Here is a 21,280-nt window from a genome sequence, read left to right on the forward strand (position 1 = left end):
CACTCTGCCTCATGCTGTTCTCTTCTTGACATTTTTGCAGATGAAATATTCATAGAGAAAGTTTCCAACATGAAACATTCATAGCGAGTGTTGTTGGGCCATTTTTTTTTTTTTTTTATCCTCCATTAAATTACTTACAGCTTTTCAATCAAACTGAGCAATTATGGCATGTTCTTTCACAGCAGTTTAAGCAATTATTAATGTTAAAACATGCCCTTATGTGAAAGTTAATGAGCTTGATGAATTTGGATTTTCCTTCTAAGGCATACCCACAATCCATCAGTTACAGATTTCCAGTACATATCCATCATTCATACCACCATTTATAGATGAACTAATATATTTAACAGGTCTAGAAGAAAAATGAGCTCTGTCCACTGTTCACTGGATGAAGCAACACTGTCACAAAAGAGGATAATGGTAACAACTAAGCCGTGTGACATCGGGACAACTTCAACAAAACTCCTTGGCACACCCCCAAACAGTTGTAGTCTCCAGTTGCTGCCAACCCCCAAAGGTTTTAAAGGATTAATCACATTTAACACTCCACTCAACACTGCAACCGATACCTTGTGGCATCACAATTTAACACCCCTGAACACATCGCTGAGGCTTCTTGCCATGGTATGTCACCCCGACTCACTTCCTGCCTTCATAACCGACTCCCCTCTGAGATTTCTGCGCCTCCTTTCCTTCTCCCACTCACCCTCCTCTCTTATTCACCCTCTCCCTAAAGGACTGTAGTTATTAATTACATTTCAACAACGGAGGAACAGAAAAAAAGAAAGAGGGGCAACTTCTGTTAGATTCATCTCTGTTAGCTCTGACCCAGATACAGCAAGGGATTGGCACCGGCTGGCTTGTGTGTCTCCTTTGGTGTGTGTGTGTGTGAGTGCCAAGCTAATAGATGAAGAAAATCTATTCATGGAATGTCAAGCTGCTTTGCATATACCCACACTTGTGTTTTCAGATGTCACTGTGAGCGTTTTTGGTGCTGGGGACCATCGTGTGAGGGGATGATCCTATTATCCTTGCCGAGTTGTTGACTTCCGGTTGGGTGCTGACTACAAAGATTAAAGCCACAGCATAGGAAAGGACTTTGTTTACCCACCTCAAGGTGATGGGGATTTATGAATCGACAAAAAGATTACAACAGTCATTTTGTCCACTTTAGCTGCAGGTTCAATTGTCTTCGGAGGTGTAAACATGCTTTATGCGAACCGGGAAACTGGCAGGAATTTAAAGCCCTAGTTTTTCACTGAATCAAAAAGTGACTGAACTGTGATTATGTGCCGGGGTAAAAGATTAACATATAGTCTGGTGACCTTCAAAAGCTTCAGGAGGTTGGAAAACTTTGCAAGCCTCCAAGTGAATCAACGCCTCACGTAGAAGGTGGTGGACATGATGGACCAGAGTTTGTTCGAGGTCCTTCCATCTGCCACTGATGTCAAGGACTCCAGCTCTGCCCCACAGAGCCCGCCTTATGTATGAGTTTTACCAGCCTCAAGGTGCCCTTCTTCTTAGTGCGGTCTACCCAGCACACCACAGTGTAGGAGAGGGCACTGACAACGAAAGTCTGATAGTTACAGGCTGCAGGTGAGGCCCGGACCTCTGGAAATCCGCTATCAAGAAGTGTCATCAAAGAGTGTCATTGCTATGGGGTGAGGGTGCCTGGTCTGGTCTAGGTGGGTGGTACATGTCTAAGTAACATGAATGCCAAGTCCAAAAGTTTCCCAGCAGAACACTGCATTGTCACAAGATGGTCAACGTTATTCACTTCGGTGGTTTTAATATTTTGGCGGATCAGGAGGTGGAGCGAAGCTATAGAAATGCAGCCAGTCTTAAAATCAGGATAGCTAATATCAAATACAGGCAAACTGTGAAAAAGGGCCAGCTGTAGAACCTAACAAATATGGTGTGACAGACATATACAGCAAATATTAAATACAAATACCGAAGCCCACCTTCCTGTGAGTGTTAGCAGTGCCCCGGTATATATGCAGCATGTGCATTCCTTGATAAGATGACTGTTTGGGGTGAGATATGATGACAGAGTGTCGTGGTAGAGTGAATTCGTGTGGGGGCTGACCCAGTCAGAGCTGCTTGGGATACAGTGTTGATCTCTTCAGCGTGTTTGGGAAGTCGAGGGCCATCTGTTAAGATGGCAGAGTCACAATTCTCTCAGACGGACTTATAGCGGGGAGTGATAACCCGACACACACACAGATAGACACACAGGGAAATTAACATCAAAATCCGACTCCCGAACACACCAAGCGAACCCAGGAACATATATTATACAATACCCTAGCATACTCAAAGTCCCCATCGGTGACAGACTTTGAGACTTTAATTGTGTCTGTTGCCTTCTTCTCCAAGATTTTTAATATCTGCATTATTTTTATTTTTGTATTTCCATCATTTCTTTGTATTCTCTGTTGGACTGACAAGGTCTTGCAATTTGTATGCTAAACCTCAACTCTGACCACCTCCCTATAACTCCTATGTGCTACAAAATAGCTCTCTGATCCTTTGGACTGTGGAAACTAATCAGGCTTGCCCAAAGTGAATAACATTGACCATTTTGTGACAATACAATTCTCTGCTGGGAAACTTTTGGACCTGGCATTCGTGTGGATGTTACTTAGACATGTAGCACCCACCTAGACCAGACCAGGCACCCCCACCCTATAGCAATGACACTCCTTGATGGCAGCAGCCATCCCCAGCAGGATGCAGCCTGATACAGGCACACACACAAAAACACAGCGCAAGGTGTTGACCTGGCCTCCGAATTTAATAGATCCCAAACTGAGCAAGTATCTGTGGGATGATCCACAGAGACCCCTCCCGTTAACCCATAGGACCCGAATGTCCCCACTAACAACATTCTGTTGCCAGACACCACGGGACACCCTCAGAAGGCCCATGTCCATTCTCTGATGAGTCACAACGGTTTTGGAGGCACAAGGGAGGCCTACGCAGTATTTGAATGCCATAATGTTATGCCTGATCGGTGTATATAGAGTAAGACACTTATCTGTGACTGCCTACACTGCTGCTGCTGTACACAGCCGCCAAAAGCCTATAGGCTAGTACAAACACTAAGAGCATCATTACCCTGATACAAGCTGCTGTTTGTCAAAATATCCAGACTACCGACTCTGTGGTAGCACATCCAGAGTTGAACAGGGAGGAAATAATACGAAGCTATATTTACAATTTGCAGCACACATCATGCGCGGTGTGCTGTAGCATCTCCTGATGTGTCTGTCACAACTAGCTGACTCTGACTGCAGAACGCATGACTCAACACAACAAGTCAACTCCAACGGGGCGACGCTTCACATTGACCCTGAGGGGAACTAGGCCATCCTGAATGTGTGTGTTCGTGACTGTTTGTGCGTGTGCAACTCGTTGTCTGAGTTTGTAAAATTGCGTATTGTGTTGTATGTGATTCAGTAATTTGGAGAAAGTCTAAGTCCAGTCCAGTCACAAGTCGTCGTGAGAAAAATCCAAGACAAACTGGAAAGGTTGCAAGTGTTTCAGTCACCTGAATATGACATTTAAAATGACACTGAATTATTTAATAAGGATCATTTTCCTCTCAAACCTCAGAAATGTTGATTTTTAATTTTTTTGCCATGCTAGGGGAAAGGCTTTAGAAATTCTAATGCGTGCCTGTCACTTGTTCTGTCAGTCAAGCACAGGAGGGATTGTTATGACATTTTAAGGCCTGGTAGCTCTGGTGATCCCTTGATCTTCACTCCAGTGCCACCATTAAGTTGAAGTTTCTGATTTTCAATGTCAACGACTATTTGATGGACTGCCATGACATGTGGTATCGATATCTATATTATCCACAACATGAACTAGACTGAACTTTAGCAAGATTCAGTGATTCCTTAATGTTTGACTAATTGGTTTTTGATTTTTTTGATTTTCTGGTGTGCGTTTATGTACTAAGTACCATCCTGTGCCAGTTGCATAAACTGTTGTACGTGTGTTCACATCAGTGGAGTGGACAGCAACATGGGAGGACATCAGAGGAGATCGTCTGGCTTTGTTGGACCGCACGGTTGATCCCCACCACCCTCTGTCCCCACCACAAGCTGGGGCTCATCAGAACCGTACAGCGCTGAGGACAGACTGTACCCACAAGGACATAAGATAAGGAGAAGGAACAAAACAAGCGCAAGGCGATCCCAGAATGGATGGAGACGAAGATAACAACAAGAGGAGAAACACTGTCATCCTCAATGTGGCTGGAGTATCAGAAAACCCAAGTAATACACTGAGGCAGAAACTTGTTCACCCCAAAGACAAAACACCCAGACAAAAACAGAGCAATGTAGTTCACGCTGTTATGTGCAGTACGGAATGCACATTAGAGAAACAATACAAGCCATTCACAAACACATGGCTTGACACAGAGTCAGCTCTTTAGGCCAAGATACAGGTCAAAGGACACTCTTTGGAGGACAACCATTTGTATAGTTTAGCCAGAGAAGATGGAGTAGAAGGAGAGGAGTAAAGAAAGATCATGGACCTTATTCTGGCATAAAATATGATCGTTTACTCACCCATACAACATTGGTGTCATTTGGAGTTGTTCGGAAGATATTTAGATCCAGCAGAGCGCCGCATTTATCCATATAGTGGGAGTGACTGGGGCACCGAAACGCAGCCTCTAAATGACACATTATCTGCTGCGAAACTCGTTCATTTCGCCGATAATTTGTTATGATACGCTAGTGCTATTACCCGTTGAGTCCAGAGTTAACTGTTATCATCATCCGGGGTCTGGACATTGACCTACTAACCTCTGACCTGGATGATGTCATCTCTGAGCGCCGCGCGCACCTGCGACGGCCGGCTTGTTCACCTGTAATTTGCTACTGCTAGTTTTTTTGCAACATGGCTGACTGTTTTTCTGATTCTGAGGTTGTGGACGACGACTTTGTTTATGATGGACGTCCTTACCGATTTGAGCCAGAGTATATGGATGTTCGCTGAAAGGAGGATGCGGAGGCAGAGAGAGGAACAGCTGGCCAAAGAACAAGAAACCGCTGCACGTCCGCGAATAGACAACAGGTAACTCCGGACTCAACGGGAATAGCACTAGCGTATCATAACAAAATGTTGGTGAAATGAATGAGTTTCGCGGCAGATAATGTGTTATTTAGAGGCTGCGTTTCGGTGCCCCAGCCACTCCCACTATATGGATATACGTGGCGCTCCGCTGGATCCGAACGACTCCAAATGACACCAAAGTTATATGGGTGAGTAAACGATCGTATTTTATACCAGAAATGAGGTCCAGGATGTAAAAAATGGTAATTCCCCTTTAATGGGTCATATAAAAAAAAATGCCAAAGAAAGCCAACTGGACTCGTAGAGTTTCTACTCATCCAAGTAGCTTCTTTAGTTCTAAAGGACTGGTGGGGAGTTGGCACATCTGTGGCACATTTGTGGGTGTGACCCATCAGTATCTGGCAATTAACAGACGGTAGTTAGGCAAGTTTCTGATGGGCAAAAGCCCAGATGTTCAAAACCCTAACCCAAACTTCCCACCAGTCTTTTTGAACTGAAGAAGCTACTGGGGTGAGTGGTGAAACATCTTCAAGAAAGCCTAGTCTAGCTGAAGTCACACTTACTTCATTGCATACAGTGACAGTTTGATCAAACGTTTAATTAAGTGCATTTGCACATTTGTGTGTTTGGGCATTTCTGCCACTTCTACCCACCACCCCTATCTACTGTATGTCCTCTCCTCCTCTCTGCGGCGTCCTCAGTCAAAATCTTAATGCACCTCCTCCATCCTCTCTTTGTTCCATTCCTCTGTCTATACTTCACGAACGGCAGCTTCAGTGCAGTGCAAGCTAAAGATAAGGGTCCTCCCGCTCACAAGCAAACACAACGCAGCCGCCCGACCCGCGGGACGCACACACTAAACTCATACCGTGTTGAACGCTCAAACACAAATCCATAGGTAACACACCGCAAGGGCACTCTGTTTGGGTTTCTTGACAGCTCTCTAATTACCTCTGGTGAAAATATCAAAATACTGCGAGCGCTCACGCCCTGAGGCGAATTGCCGCATAGGATCAACACAGGGCTGTGGGGGTCCTGCTCTCCTCTCAGACAGTTATCCAGCCTGAAAGGAGAGGGGATTTGAGGATGAGATAGCTGCTCCTGCATATTTTACAACCTGTTCTGCAGCCATCTGCTCCCCGACACACTCACACATACATACACACGAGAAAACCAACCAGCGCAGTCTGCCTTCCTGCAATGCGCCCCCCTCTTTGACAAACGTCGCACTTGGTAATATATGATTAACAAGACACAACCTCAAACAAACACGCGCAAACTTTCATGATGCCGAGTTAGTCAAAGAATGTCATTGTTTTTGACACTTCTCAGCAGCTCCCATCTATCACAGCAATTCCTTAAGCGGATTGCCATGGAAACGAGTGCTGACAAATTCGGCAGCGTGTGCCAGAGAACCAATGAGAACGCACAGACATCCACGGGATGACCTTTATGCCCAACAAGAGGCAACTGCTGCGATCAAACACGCTGCGGTCTTGCTTAATAACAAGTTGTAGTGCTGTCACCTTTGTACATGTAGTAAATCAGCCCTTAGGTCAGGAGTTGGCCAGAGTCTTAATTCTATTTTAGGCTATGATTTAATAATGCTGTGTTCCTGATATACATCTGACAAACTGGAAATTGAGCCACCAAAGGAACCATTTGTTTCCTCAAGTTAAACAAGCTGTGTGGGGCCTGAGCTGTGGTGACTGCAGCTTGAAAAAACTAGTTGGATATTCTAACGGAGTGTGTTGCAATTGAGTTAACTATGATTACATTTACATATTTTTGGCATCAGAGGTCTTAAATTAAGCTTTTAAGCCAAGCACAAACTCAGTGGTGAAATAACAGAATGTTCTTGATTGAATTGTTGTGGTCCAACGCTCTTTAATGGAAGCCAGAAACTTTTAAAATAGAATGGTTATAAGTAAATGTTACCGGCAGGGAGAATCTGGTCGTACAAGATGGCTCCTCCTGTACAACATGATCAAATCACCTAACCTGGTTTGGATCTACAGCAACAGCAGTGAGATGAAATTGCACCATACACTGTACAAGAAACACTGTGTTGTTAAAGTTTAGCTAAAACAGCTTTAGCCAATGATACTCAATAAGTCAAACAGGAAAGACATACAGTTAGGTGACCAAACTTAACCAAAACGTTGTAGACAAAGTTGAAGACATCCATCAAACTGTACAGACTTTCCTGTTTATTTTTAAATTTTTAAGTAACATCTAACAAACGTTGTTGGTCCCAAAACCATGCTAGCTACAGGAATTTATGTACAATTCTTGATCGCTTAACTGTTAATTTAGCTTCACGATGACGCAAATAAATTCAAACTGATCTTTCCTTTAGAACTAATTAGTAAATTAGCGCAGAAAATGCCAAGAAAACTGTTGTTCCCAAGTTAAATCAGACAATGGTTTATAAAAGCAAAACTAAGCTGACTTTGTGTTTCATGCTAACAAGAAAATATTGCCATGTCAATAGGCTCAATGAAGTAATAAAATGGTAAACGGTACATCTGCTGTCAGTATGTTAGCATGATGAGTTCCAGGGCGTATGCATGCCAGGAGATCCGTAAAGTGACGGAGAGCGTTTTTAACAAACCAAACGTTCAGTTTGCACGATTGTTCTGTTCACTGTGAACTTTGTTCAGTGCCAAGTGCAGTTCACTTGTACTTGGGTATGGCATCCATCTGTTGGGAATGCTAAATGTGCCATAGCACGGTACTTTTCTTCAACACAGAAAGTTGACTTATGATGACGCATGTGCACTCGAGCACAGAATGGGATAAGTGCACGCCAGCAGTGGAGGGGAAATCAGACTTGAAGCACAAGGTACCACATGACTTTAAAACTGAAAGCACCATGATACTTAAGATTATTACAACCTCTGTGATGTCTTACTGTTGTAGCGATGTCACCATATTCCCAGATTACAGAAATTACTTAGAATAACCAAACTATTAGCATAACCACCAGAAATGATGGCCATCACAAGACCAAAGCACAAGTGGTAATTGAGTGAATCATACTTAAAGTGTTTAGGAACAATTACACCAGTACTATAGTGCAGTTGCTTTGTGCAAAAAAACAAAAAAAAAAACAAAGAACCGCCCTGGAATCCTTTATCTCAAAACACGTCCAACGACTGCAGCCCCTCATTAACCATTCCCCTTTCTCACTCCACCTCAGTTGCCCTGGCAACTTAACTAAACTTCCTCCCTTGTGGTAATGGTGCAGCAGTGCGGTGCTGTGAACGGTGGATGGATCGCGGACGGCGTGGAAGAGCTGTGAAAGACAAAGCCAAGACAGAGAGAAAACAGGTAACAGCATGTCCAGCGGACTGAAGGCTGATGGGAGAGAGGCAGGGGGGCGGGGACGCGGGATGGGGCCCTACCTCCCGTGATCATTGAACTGAGAACCCTAGCCACCATGGTGGGTGGTCGTGGTCAGTGGTGGTGGGAGGTTTAAAGGGACACACAGAACATGCTGGAAACTCTGTACCTTTCAATGTGCCGTCAGAAAGGGCCCAACTCACCCCCGGAACCATTAAATCTAGAGGAATGAGACCGTGTTAGTCAGGGAGAAGCAGAAGAAAGAAAGGAAGGAGAGGGTTAGATAGAGGAGAGAGTCAAAGAGAGAGAAAGAGGGAAAGAGGGATGGAGTAAGGCCAGAAGGAAGCGATGAAGGATTAAGCTGGTTTATGTTCCTATGTTTTGTCTTTCCAGTGATTCTGAGTCCAGTTCTTTTGACCGACAGTTTCGCTTCTTGTTCGCATAACTGGAACCGCTGATACGCAAAGTTCTCAAAATGTAGCTGACGTTTGCAACCTTACCTTTTTGTGTTGCGAACTGACTAATAAACCCAAAATCTAGCCTTTTCGTTACCGTAAAAACCACTGTGTAAAAAAAGGTTTTCCTGGCGAAAAAAAAAAAATACTGTGCAAGAAAAAAAAGACAAACTTTTAACCAAAAAATCAGTGAAGAAAAAAAAGCAAAATCAGGAAAACAATTTGAAAAAAATGAAGGAGGTAGGGCAGGTAGAGATCCTCTTGACATATAAAGTGTGAACACTGTGTGTGATAGCGTTGGGTTGGGAGTTTTTTCGATTGGACAGATACCCTTGACAGACACCTCCTGTAAAAGGAAGATCAATTCCCATCTGTATTTCTCAAGAGGTCGACGGAAACATTCCGCTTACAAAATAATATGATCATGTCGTAAGAAATCAAAAGGTTTTCCTTCAGGTTGGAAGAAAACAAACGGTGTCCACTGCTCCTTGTAGAAAATATAAAAAAAGACAGTGCCTTTGTAATAAGCGGGTAAAATACTTTAAGGATAGGCACCCAATTCTCAAGAAGGCTAATGCTAGCTGATGCCAGCACTGCTGTTTGGTGTTTAGGAGGCAGTGGAAAGAATAAAAAAACGAAACTATACACTTTGTCACCAACTCCTATACAGCCGAAGGGGAGGAGGGACAGGTAGGGAATTAGCTCTAACTCCGACAAATCTCACCCGAGGTGATCTCTGATCTTAGCTAAGGGAAAACTCTTCTTCCAGATTTTGGTCTATCCCTGCCCCTGCGGCTGTACTAAACCACATGCAGAAGAGAGGAAGGGAGGGGGGTCATCTTGTCTGTCATCGCGGCGATGAATTGATCAGCAGCTCCCCCTCCCTCTAGCTCCGTATACCCACTACCATGCAAGCCCCCGTCTGTCAGCACTCTCACTGGGCATGCTTCATGGGGCCATCCCAAGCACGACGTCTACGGTAGACCAAGCAAGATAAGGACGGAGGGTAAGGGTGGGGGGGGTGGGGGGGGGGGTAACTCTAGCGCTCAGCTGTCCCAAGTCTGCAAACCTACCATTTATGGGAGCTTTTCCTAACACCCAGCTTGATCAAACTGATGCCGGGGTTGAAGAAGAGCTTCCATGGTCTGTAGCAGATTCTGCAGAGCCAGAGCAGGTGACCACCAGACAGCATTATGAATTAGCCCGAGATCTTACGAGTTAAAGGAAAAGTGGATGGTTCGAGGGAAAGGGAAGGTTCTACCGCAGAGTAGCAACTACTAAATGGTACTAGCTCACTGACTGCGTTCTTCCAGATTTGGCCAAACCAAATTAAAAAGCAAAACGAATAAAAAAAAAAAAGAGAAAAGGCTCAAGCTCAAACCAAGCAGGACTCAGAAAGATGTGGAAAGACTACCGACCAGCCAGCTCCTTCTCCTTACTCCGTCTCTTTTTCTCCATGCGTTTCAGTCTCTTCTCCTCCCTGCGTTTGGCCTCCTCTGCCTCCTGGTGGCGCCGGCACTTGTGGAAGTTCTCCACCACCACGCCGACGAACATGTTGAGCACGAAGAAGGCGACGATCAGGAGGAAGGAAATGAAGTAGAGCAGCATCCATGGGTTGTAGTTCATTACCGGCTGAAACACAAAGAAAATTGATGTAGAAGATCATATGGGGCTATCCAAACCAAGTGACCTACCATGCCCTGGGCAAATTTCACAGGAGTTTTGGTGTGTACAATTGAATTTCTTTACCTGTTGGTCAACTCCTACAGCGTCTAGCCCATCATACATAATGTCCACCCAGCCATCTTTCGACGCCAGTACAAAGAGAGACATCAAGGCCTGAGAGAGAAAAGGAAAGAGAGTCGAAACAATACCCACTTCACCGAAAACAGGACTGGCAAAACTCCATCAATACCTTCATTTATGCATCCTTCTACATATGAGGAATCTTGGCATTTCAAAGGCCTCACCTGTCCCAGGTTGTCAAAGTTGTACTTGTGTCTGACCCATTTGTAATTAGACTGCAGGCAGTCTGACTTGTTGGTGATGTTCCTCACATCCTCTCCTTGACAAACGAAGAACTTTCCCTTGAAAAGCTGAGGAGGAGAACACACACATGCCGCTACTTTACCATTTGGGTTTGGATTCATTCAGCCTGAGCGAGGGAGCTTTGTACTAAGAGGACTTTGACCCTGGAGGATACGCACTTGATTTGTCCCCAGGTGAAAAAGAATTGGCTGACCTTCAGAATGTGAGTTTTCATCAGTGAAATTAATACCCTAGCGTTTTACAGATCTATACCAAAGAATAATAAGAGTACAGTTAAAGGTATCGTTTAACCTTGGGTGGCTGGCCCTGGTTAAGGTTATAAAATCTGCTAAATGGATCACAAATAAACCTAACAGACATAAATTGCACCATATATATAGCCTTGAAACATCTTGAACATCTCAACTCTGGAGGGTAAGGACGTTGCAGAAGTCTCTCTAGTCACTTTACTTATGCTATCATCATGGCCATTAACCCTCCATGACATGAACAGGTGATTTATGGGCATCAACATACTGAAGGCAGATAAACGAGTGCTGTAACTGTACCAAGAGTGCATAAGTCATTGGTATAGACTGGTCCTTGGGCTCTTAGCCATGAAATCTAAATTGTAACCAGATAAGCATACATAAGTATCCTGGTGTATGAGTTATAACGCAGAGAGTGCATTGAAAAAAAAATAAAAAATTCTCCTGTGATGCGTGTGCACCCAAGGTGGGGAAAGAGAATGTGGAAAAACTGTGAGAATATTCATCACATGTCAAACTATCGCGGCGCGGCAGGAGAGCGGCGCTTTGGAGTTTTTTGCTTTTTCATTATTTCTGTCCGCATCCCTTCTCGCTGTTTTTCTCCCTCGCCCCCCTTCTCTCACCTGCACTCCCAGGATGCCGAAGATAATGAAGAAGGCACAGCAGATGACCACAATGTTGCCAATGGGCTTCAGGGATGACATCAGGGTCTCCACCACCAGCTTCAGCCCCGGGGCTCTGCTGATCACTCTGGAACACGGCATACAACAGCATGTTAGTGCAACATGGATGTGTGTGTGCGTTGTGTGTGTGTGTGTGTGTTTGCGCAGGGCACTCTCAGGTCACTGACTGTACAGCGCTGACCAGATGGAGCGGTGACGCCTGCAGCGTTCCAAGCTTCAACCCTCCTCACACCCCACACACACACACACACATTTACGCACACGCTTTCTCACATGCGAACTTTGCAAACCCGAAATACTTGCTGGCTCGCAGACAAATTAAGTTTCACCGATTCCCCACTTTTCTACAAAAGCTATGTCCTTCCCTCTCCTTCACGCCACCTCTCTCTCGCTCTCTGCTTCCTTTCACTTTCGCAGTCAAAGAAACAGACACATCTAATTAAGCCAATGGACTGATGAGGATGTTTAATCAGTGCCAGCAGGGCACCCGGCACCACTCTGCACTGCAGCTGAGCCTCTCCGACAGGCTGAAACCCAACACACACCTACTGCAGAAAAAAAAAAACACAAACGCTCACATTCGCCTCTTCATGCACACCGAAGACAATGCTACCCCGTGAAAAAAAGGCTGTTGGAGTTGCAATGTGCTCAGCCTTTGTCTATCCGTCTTTGTCTGCACTGTAGGTTTTCCCCTGAGCTGACAGCTGAGTGAAGGAAGAGTCAATAGCAGATTAAGAGGAGACATAAGATAATAAGGAGAAAGGGCAGACCGACTGATCGATAGCCCTGATCGGAGAATAACAAGCCCGTGGCTACACTTCATCAGTTTGCACCTCACAGTGTCTTATTATGAAACCATGTTGGTTTGACGTACCACCTCTGGCCCATAGAGGGCACTAGTGTTCAAGAACTGCATGCGTCTCCATCAGCATACTGTTATGGGTTATGTTATCGGACAATATATGCACTTAATTACTCAGCAAAGACAGGGATTAGAGTCCAGTTTTTCCTTCCTAAGCATTACTGTAGGCGTTATTATAGCTTAGGTTCAGGAGCAAGACCATGCCCCATGTCATTCTCTTTCCCATGCTTACCTATAAAGGTGTGTCTTAACCGTCTCCCCCTCTGTTCGTCTCAATTCTCAACCCCCACCCTCCACATCCCTCTCTTTTCTTTTCTACCCTTTCCTTCTTTCATTACAGGAACCAGGGTGCGAGGATCCGAAGCTTTTGGAGATGTGTCCCCCAGATGAACCCAGGGAGGGAGACTCCCTGGGTTCATCCGGGTTCATCCAGGGAGTGAGGCTCCCTGGGTTCATCTGCATCCAAAGACCATCATCCATCTACGCCTTTCACCCCTTTTAACCCTTCCTCTTTGATCCTTCTCATCCTTTCCCTTCGACTCCTACCATCCCTCCATCCACGTCCCTCACGGCCTGCCTACCAATAAACTTCTTTGCATCAATTCAGGCAAGGTCTCTGTTAAAATCAGTAAAATGTGTGCTTGATAAAAGTTTTAAAAGTGTGAGCGATGAGGCAAACGTAGCTTGAGATTAAGACTTCCTAGGAAAGTCAGTGAGTTCTCCATCAAGGACAGAAGTGCGTTGTTTACACTTCCCGTCCCTTCCGTCGACTACTTCAAAAAGAAAGTGTTTCCACACATTCCTGATTTCCATATGAAAACCCCAAGCCAGCCTCTCTAGCTCTTTACATCATGTTCTCCTTTCCAGCTCCACTCTGACAAATATGCTCAAGTGAAAGGGGTTATTAAATAGTGGAACGAAGGACAGACGGGACTCTTATTCAGAGTCAATACGCTCTGATGAAGCGGTACATGAAGGACACGCGCTGCGACGGGCTCCTCAACATAATGTCTATTTGCATACGACACAAAAAAAGGAGGATGAGTAAGAGCTGTATGGTCGGGAGCCAGAGGGAGGAAAAAGTGAGCGCTCACTACTTCCACTAATCTACCTTTCTGCATAATTTTCTCGCTGTTCGCGGCGTGTCCTTGTTTTGTGTGCTATACAAAGGAGAGGGGAAGGAGTGTGCCGCGGCGCTCAACACCTGCGCGTACGCACCGCCCGTCTCGCTCCAGCACCGGCGTATCCCTCACATTGAGGAAAGGGAACAACAAGTAGGGCAATAAGTGGCAGGCGCGTTCCCACAGTGCAAACACTGGGTGTAATTAAGCGATGCTGAGAGATAGAAGCAGGGAATAGAGGGAGGAGATGAGGGCTGATGAGTTGCAGGGATATAGAGGGAATAAAAAATGAGGCAAGTTCTATTTCTTCGCTTTTTTTTTGCCTCAGCTTTGTTTCTCGCTCCACCTTGCTGTACAAATTTCTCCGTGCTTTTCTCTTTTCTGCAGCTGTCCCTCGTCTTCGGGCTACAAAACTGCACCGCTCGCTGTTCTCGCAAATGAAATGCAAATGTAAACAGCTAGCCGATGAATTCAGGTGTCACGCAAAGATAATCTAAACACCTTGAAGAATGGCAATTATACGTGGAGTTAATTAGGTTGCTTTCAGCTCTGTTAACCGCAAACATTCGCGAATGCACATGCACACAAGTAAGCGAGCAGGTAAACCACTCAACAGAAGCATCAGGAATAATTACACTGTCATCAAGTCATGGATGAGCTCAAAAGCTGATCCGACAGAGGTCAAACACAGCGGGGATTTATCAATAAACAGACACGTTGGCAGGCCCTGACCTCACAATCCCCACAAACCGAATCGGTCGGCCTCCAAGGAAGCCCGGTAGTGTGGCAGGTATAATTAATGGACACAGTACGGTGGGGCGTGGGGCTTCTAGGCTGCGGCTGACTGGTCGATAGGGGTGTAGGTGGTGATGGTTGACATAAAAGTGCCATGTGCTGACACGGGGTGCTAACTTGTGGGTCTTCCCTGAAGACAACCCCCAGCTCGGGTTGTGGGCTTGATGAATGACTACGGAGGTGTGTGTGCGCCCTGTTAAACAAAGCTGATGCATCATTCTGTCACGCACGGAGGCCCGCGCACCCCCGTGGACTCGGCTTTCTCGTGTAATGTAATGCAGTCATTAATATCTGTAATGGGAAACAAATAGCAAAAGTCAACCACTTGTTGGGATTGCGTCGCACGCAGTCCCGAGCTGCACACGAGCTGTACGCAAATAGTTCTGTTCAGCTCGTCGCATTGCATAACCTACAGCAGTTATCACCCGCCGTAGCCCAAAACTCGGTTGTCTAAGTGACAAACTGCCATGGATTTCAGCCTGTGAGCGCATAAGTGATGGCTGATTGATTATTATTCCCGTGTCAGCATCCGCAGCTCGGATGCCGCCTGTGCGAACCCCACGTGCTGCCGGAGGCGAAAACACAGACAAGCTCATATTTAATTCAAGCACCCAGTGAGCATGAGTCTGCCACAATCAAGCTGGAGTGACAACAAGCCGATATTGAAACTAATGCTTTATGGATGACAAAGCTGCGTCTGCTCTGTTTAATGCCAACATGAAGAATTTGGGAGATTACATACAATATACTGAACTATCCCAGCTGTGCCGCCACTAAATTTCATTCAATGAATAGAATTAACTGATTTATTTAGAATGAAAATAATACATTTCTTTAAAGATGTTTTATGATCTTTAAGGTAAACCTGATTTGTTTACACTTACTGAGCTTAAATGATTCTAACGGACCCTGAGAAAGATTGAGGTGTTGTTTACTGGTTAGGGTTAGAGTTGGGATTGGGGTTGGGTTTGGGGACAAAATAGTAATCCCACTCTTAAAGAGCAGGTTACTAATGCACGGGCACAGGTCGTATCTTACACCAGTTAGAGCAAGATTGTTAAATTGGCTCCTTGTACTTTAAAAAATTTTTTTAGATAGATAAATAAACTGGGGGAAGGATTAAAGTTAAAAGAATTTGAACGAAATTAATGAAAATAACAAATACAAATCCCAAATTATATGTAATTTAGGGGCCCTCGGGAAGAGCCAACCATCATAACCCACTCAATAGAAGTTTCTAAAACTCCATTAAAGGGTTATTTTAGATCCGCCACGGTCAGGCATGGGGTTGGAGTTGGGGTTGGGGTTGGAGTTGGGGTTGGGGTTGGAGTTGAGGTAGGAGTTGGGGTTGGGCTGGGACTGGGTTGGGATTGGAGTTGGGAATGGGGTTAGGGTTGGGTTTTGGGATTGGGGTTGGGGTTGGGGTTGGGTTTTGGGATTGGGATTGGGATTGGGGTTGGGGTTGGGACTGGGTTGTGGTTGGGATTGGGGTTGGAGTTGAGGTTAAATTGGGGAAGAAAACTCCTTGGGACTAAGTGGGCTTTCTTCCGATTTTCCCACTTCTCCTTCAGTCTACAAAACATGAATTCTAGGCAATTTGGTGATTTTAATTTTGAGATCAGATCAGAAGTGCTGGTTGGGGATGCATGCGGAGACACATTTTTAATGCCACGTGTGACCACTGATACTTTACGCTGGCCACTTGCGATCGGATTGCCCACGTCGGACGTTAATGCAAGATCTGAACAGGCAAGGTGCAGGCCACTTTTCACCCAATGACAGTCGGGTTACGCTCCAGGCCTCTTGCGACCAAATGTTCAGTTACAGGTCTGCGCAGCTGCCTGGCAAAGGTTGTTTGGATGTGTCCCACAGCTGATCCCAAAAACAATGTCACATGGAAAAACTTAGATGGTATTAGTGAAGCCACAACAACAATTTCCATGTCTGGAACAGCTTTTCCATGAGGAACCACTCTGGAGTCTGTTCATATTTTTAAGATGAATGTAGGTTTTCGAAGATCAAGCAAAATTTTGTGTTTTTTACCTGCAAGCATTTATGTAAGTTCAACTGAGGTACATGAGCTAGTTTTAGTTTTATTCGCAGACCTTTTCTATTGTTAAATAAGATATGCCCACTGATGACGCCATCCCAGTTTGTGCTTTAGGTTCTATTTTCATCCGTCCATCCATTATCTATGACCTTATTCAGTAGAAGGTCGCTCGGGGCAGGAGCCTATCCCAGCTGATATTGGACATCCTGACTGGGTTTACTGTTCACCGCAGGACAAACACAAGGAAAAGCAACCCTTCACACTACAGAACAGAGAACAGAGCTAAGGAATCAGTCACACACTAAATGTTACACCAGTTACACCAACAAGTCTCAATACTTACTTTAAGTCTCAATATTTCTCAAAAAGGATTTAAATTAGCTTAGCACTTACACCAGAGTCAACGTCTACAGTCCATAGCAGCTATTGGTGGAACAGAATTGTATGACATTTCTAGATTTGCCTTGATGTTAGGGTGTGGAGAGGAGAAAACAATTTTCCAAAGTTAGCTTGTTTATACCTCTGCGGGGCATAACCGGTGTAACCTACACATTTAGCCTATGCGGGTGCAAGCCACTTATACTTGTGCACTCGTCAGTCTGGCTTGCTCTGTAAAAACACCACCCAAACGCTAGTCAGCAGCGTGTCTTTTGTGCCACTCGGGTTAATTTTTATTTCTACTTCCTGCTTCACTTTCAACAATGGCAACTGAAACTTTTGCTGAAATTTCACAGAAGACCAGTCATACAATGTTTGTATTTCCGAACCTCCTCAGTTTACCTTTCCTCAAACTTCATTATTAATTATTAATTCGAAAATTGTGGAGATACAGAAGCAGTCGGAAATACTAAAGCAGAAATACGGTACTACCAAGCAGACCAATCAGTTACCTTCTGGGGAGGTGCACATCAGGCTATGGTGTTAGGGTCTGGGCGTAGCTACGGCATTAAATTGACGCAGAGGTATAAACCTCGCATTAGTAAGGACAAGGAGGAATGTGATGCAGTGTTCCATGTGGCTAAGCTAGACTGCAGCTACATATGACGTCCACGTGAAATGTTACTTTACGGACATGATCTTGTCGAAGTTTGAGACAATCTGTGCCAACATAACTCAGGTGTCAGGTGTCAACATTCAACTTTGCAAGCAGCCAAGAAACACTGGATCATTTCACTGTATATTTGAATATAAAATGAGCAAACCTATTACTATTTTTTTTAGTTCCAACAGATAGCTGAACTAAGCAGGTTCTTGCTAATCAAGTCAAAAAGTACAGACCCAAACTTTTAACAGTACATATTTGTCCACCAAGCAGTTACTCAACAAGCAGAAGTACCACTGCTTGTTGACCAGACTGAATTATCTCTAACAGGGATTTAGGTACCTGCAGTACACTAATCAACCCATATAGCTTAATATGCTATAGCCTTTAATATTGTGCCCCTGCTCTTGGATTAAAGTTAATAACTACCTTAAAAATGATATGTCAGTATTACTTTCCTGTAACTCACGTGCAGCTTCAGCGGAGAGAATCGAGCGACCCAGCTGAGCTCTTTCTTTTACTTGTCCTTTTCCCGTCCTCCCCTGTTTCTGCCTCCTTCCCTCTCTGCCTATCTTCATACAGTCCTCCTAATCCTATTTCTCTCTCTGCCATTTTGCATCTTCCTCAAACTGAAAACATCATTCCCTAGAGAAATGGCTGCCCTTTGCTCCCGAGAATATTTTCCCTATACTCAAAATGTGTCCAATTTCCTCCTGTAATTGCTTCATATTTTCTAATCTGACTTTAAAACCGTCCCTGCTCGACATTAATACAGCTTCAGCCTTGCTGCCCTCTGGGGATTAAATGAGACGCGGTGCACAGGGAGGAAGACGTTCAGCAGCAGTTGGAGTCAGGTACTCTTTATGAGTATTCAGTTTGTCATAGTTGCACCAGGTCTAATTAGGAAGTCCTTTGTTTGGCAGTAAGTTCACTCTTTAATGTCACATTAAAAGGCCGATTTGCGGTACAGTGTTGGTGTCTGTTTGTGTAGCCCAGAGTGAACGATTATGGGAATCCAACAAACACTGAGGCTAAGGGGATGCATTTGTGTGCAGTCAGCCAATGAGCTGGGTGAGAGGTAGGAACTGGCTTCTGTCCACTACATAGAATTACTTTGTCCAGTCTTTTCCAAGATGGGGGAAGAGCTAGGACCATTGGACCAACAACAACGCAAACAAGTGAAGAACAGCCTGGAACAGTTTCCTCCAACTACGGGTAAGTATCTGGTGTTAACAGACCCTAGTCATGTGAGTTTCTGATGGATAAAACCCATAGAGGATTTGATTTTAAACACCATCTTCCCACCAGTCTTTTAGAAATGAAGACGCTACTTGGATGAGTGGTTCAAGAAACCCTACAAGTCCATTTGCATGTGTTTCAACCTACATTTCCAATAATTCCACACTGATTTGAAGACATGCACCTGCAAAGCCCTGTGTACCACCAACGCAGTAATAGCGCTGCTATAGCGTATAGGCATTAGCATCCTGTATATTTTTAAATGAATTAAGCTTTGGAATGGCAGCAAATCCAAATTCTCAAGTAGTATTTTGTGTGAAGTACAGTAAGGTGCAGATGTTTTAGGACTGTCAGATGCTTAGATTCTTATCCGTCCTGCAAGCATCATCAAGGTTGCGTTTCACCGGTTCCAAATTCACTCTGCAGCACGACACCGAGCCCAGACACGAAGCCAGAGTCAATAAAAAAACTGTCTTCAGTCACAACAAGTGAAAGGAGTCCCGCACCAGATGGCTTGACCCCCACAGAGCTCCGATTTCAACATCATGAAGTCAGACTGGGGTTTTTTAAATGATTAGACAGTGAGAAAAGAAACCGTGGCAAGTTTTCCAGCTTATTCGCCAAGTATGTTGAGAAAGACTTGGGTTTCTTTCAGTTTATTGCACTTTGCGGGGAAGTCAACAAATAAATAAATTACACTTTAAAAGCATCCTCAATTTACCAGAGGTGCTTAAAAATTCACGAGCTGTGCAAAGTTTTACGCCGGCTCCTGTCACACTTCACACACTGACTGCAGCAACAGTGTGGACAGGGTCTTGATGCAAACAGATGTTTCACGTCCTCTGACCCGCTTATGATACCTCGTTTGTACATTACGTCGGCCAACACGCCTGCAACATAAAGACTATTGTTGCTGACATAGTTTTATGGCCCTGTGCCATTGTTTATTACTGTAACAGTAACTTTATAGGCACTCTGCATACACACAATAAGCTTTCCAAAGGTTAATACTTCCAGTGTATCCATTCTTTTTGTCCATTATCAGTCACCCACGTCATGATCTGGTATCATGTACTTATGTTTTTATGTTGCATGTTTGCTTTATCCAGATGCATGTATGCTCATTCTGTTGCTCTCTTCACTTCTCTTCTCCCTGTTTTTCTTTTTCTTTGCCCGGCTGGCCTCAAGCCCATCTGCTTGAGGCCAGCCGGCCGACCTTGGTGCTTGCTCTGGAAGTTAAAGGCCCTGAGTTCTGTAAAGCGTTTTGAGGCGATTTGGATTGTTATTGACATTACATACAACTTAAAAAAAAAAAAACAACAACAACCATATATTTATAATTTAGGGCATACGTTCTTTCAGTTATAGTAGCGTTATACCAACCAAAGTACTTACTGACATCTAATAACACCATGAAAACTCTACGAATTCCAACCCAACTAACTTTTGAGGGGTACGATGTAACAGAAAGATAAATATATGCAGATTTACTGCAAATACACCCAGTTCACACACGCAAACATTACTTACGAACTCAAAGGAGAAAGCGTCACCTCGAAGGCTGCGAGAGCAAAAGATTTCCCTTTCATGTCAGAGGTGAAAGTTAGAGAGGCAAAAGAAAGATCAGTGGTGTTTAGTGGGTAAATTTGGCAGGATGAAAATGAATATTTGATTTTCGTGCTCTTACCGAGAACTGCGATAAATATTCAAAGAGAGGGCAAAGCCCGGAGAGCCCCCCCGACCCCGTCCTCTCACACTGAGCATGGGAGCCAAGTCAAGCACGAAGCCATGCGAACGGATCCACATGTACACATACGAACGCACACACTGAGACTGAAACTTAAGACCTGCACATGTATGTAAAGATCCTGTCATCTCCTGACACAACAAAGACACAGTGTCCCCCCCCCCCCCCTCCCCCTCCCCTCTCTCTCTCTCACACACACACACACACACACACACACACACACACAAATATATATTTGGAGATTTGAGTACAAAAACAGTCTCCAAATTGGTGATTTCCGCCTTATTTCCGCTCAAATAAACATAACTGTGCAATTGTGTACACTCTGACAGTAATTCATGTCTGAATGCACTCTAAAATAAATGTCTGCGCAGACACACAAACACATCTCCCAAATGCTCCTAAAAATGGCACACGTCAGGGCCGAGAGAGAGGGGGGCTCAGTTAGTTTCCACTGCCATGTTTTATTTTATTTTTTTAGAAATATACAAGTATTTACAGCCCTATACTGTATATATAAAGTTTGTTTTGCTTTACTTTAAGCAGTGGC

General features: G+C 44.5%; 1 protein-coding gene across 1 annotated transcript in view; it reads right to left on the reverse strand.

Annotated features, from left to right (window-relative positions):
* Positions 1–21,280, reverse strand: part of cacna1g (calcium channel, voltage-dependent, T type, alpha 1G subunit) — a gene marked incomplete at its 5' end in the record, with an annotated part of 270,616 nt that overhangs the window by 34,114 nt on the left and 215,222 nt on the right. The window contains 5 exon segments of the mRNA XM_084566892.1: positions 8,609–8,659; positions 10,334–10,526; positions 10,644–10,733; positions 10,865–10,990; positions 11,815–11,941. Of these exon segments, the coding sequence (XP_084423018.1) occupies positions 8,609–8,659; positions 10,334–10,526; positions 10,644–10,733; positions 10,865–10,990; positions 11,815–11,941 (587 nt within the window).

This window comes from Chelon labrosus, assembly GCF_963514085.1.
Source record: "Chelon labrosus genome assembly, chromosome: 19".
NCBI classification, from domain to species: domain Eukaryota; kingdom Metazoa; phylum Chordata; class Actinopteri; order Mugiliformes; family Mugilidae; genus Chelon; species Chelon labrosus.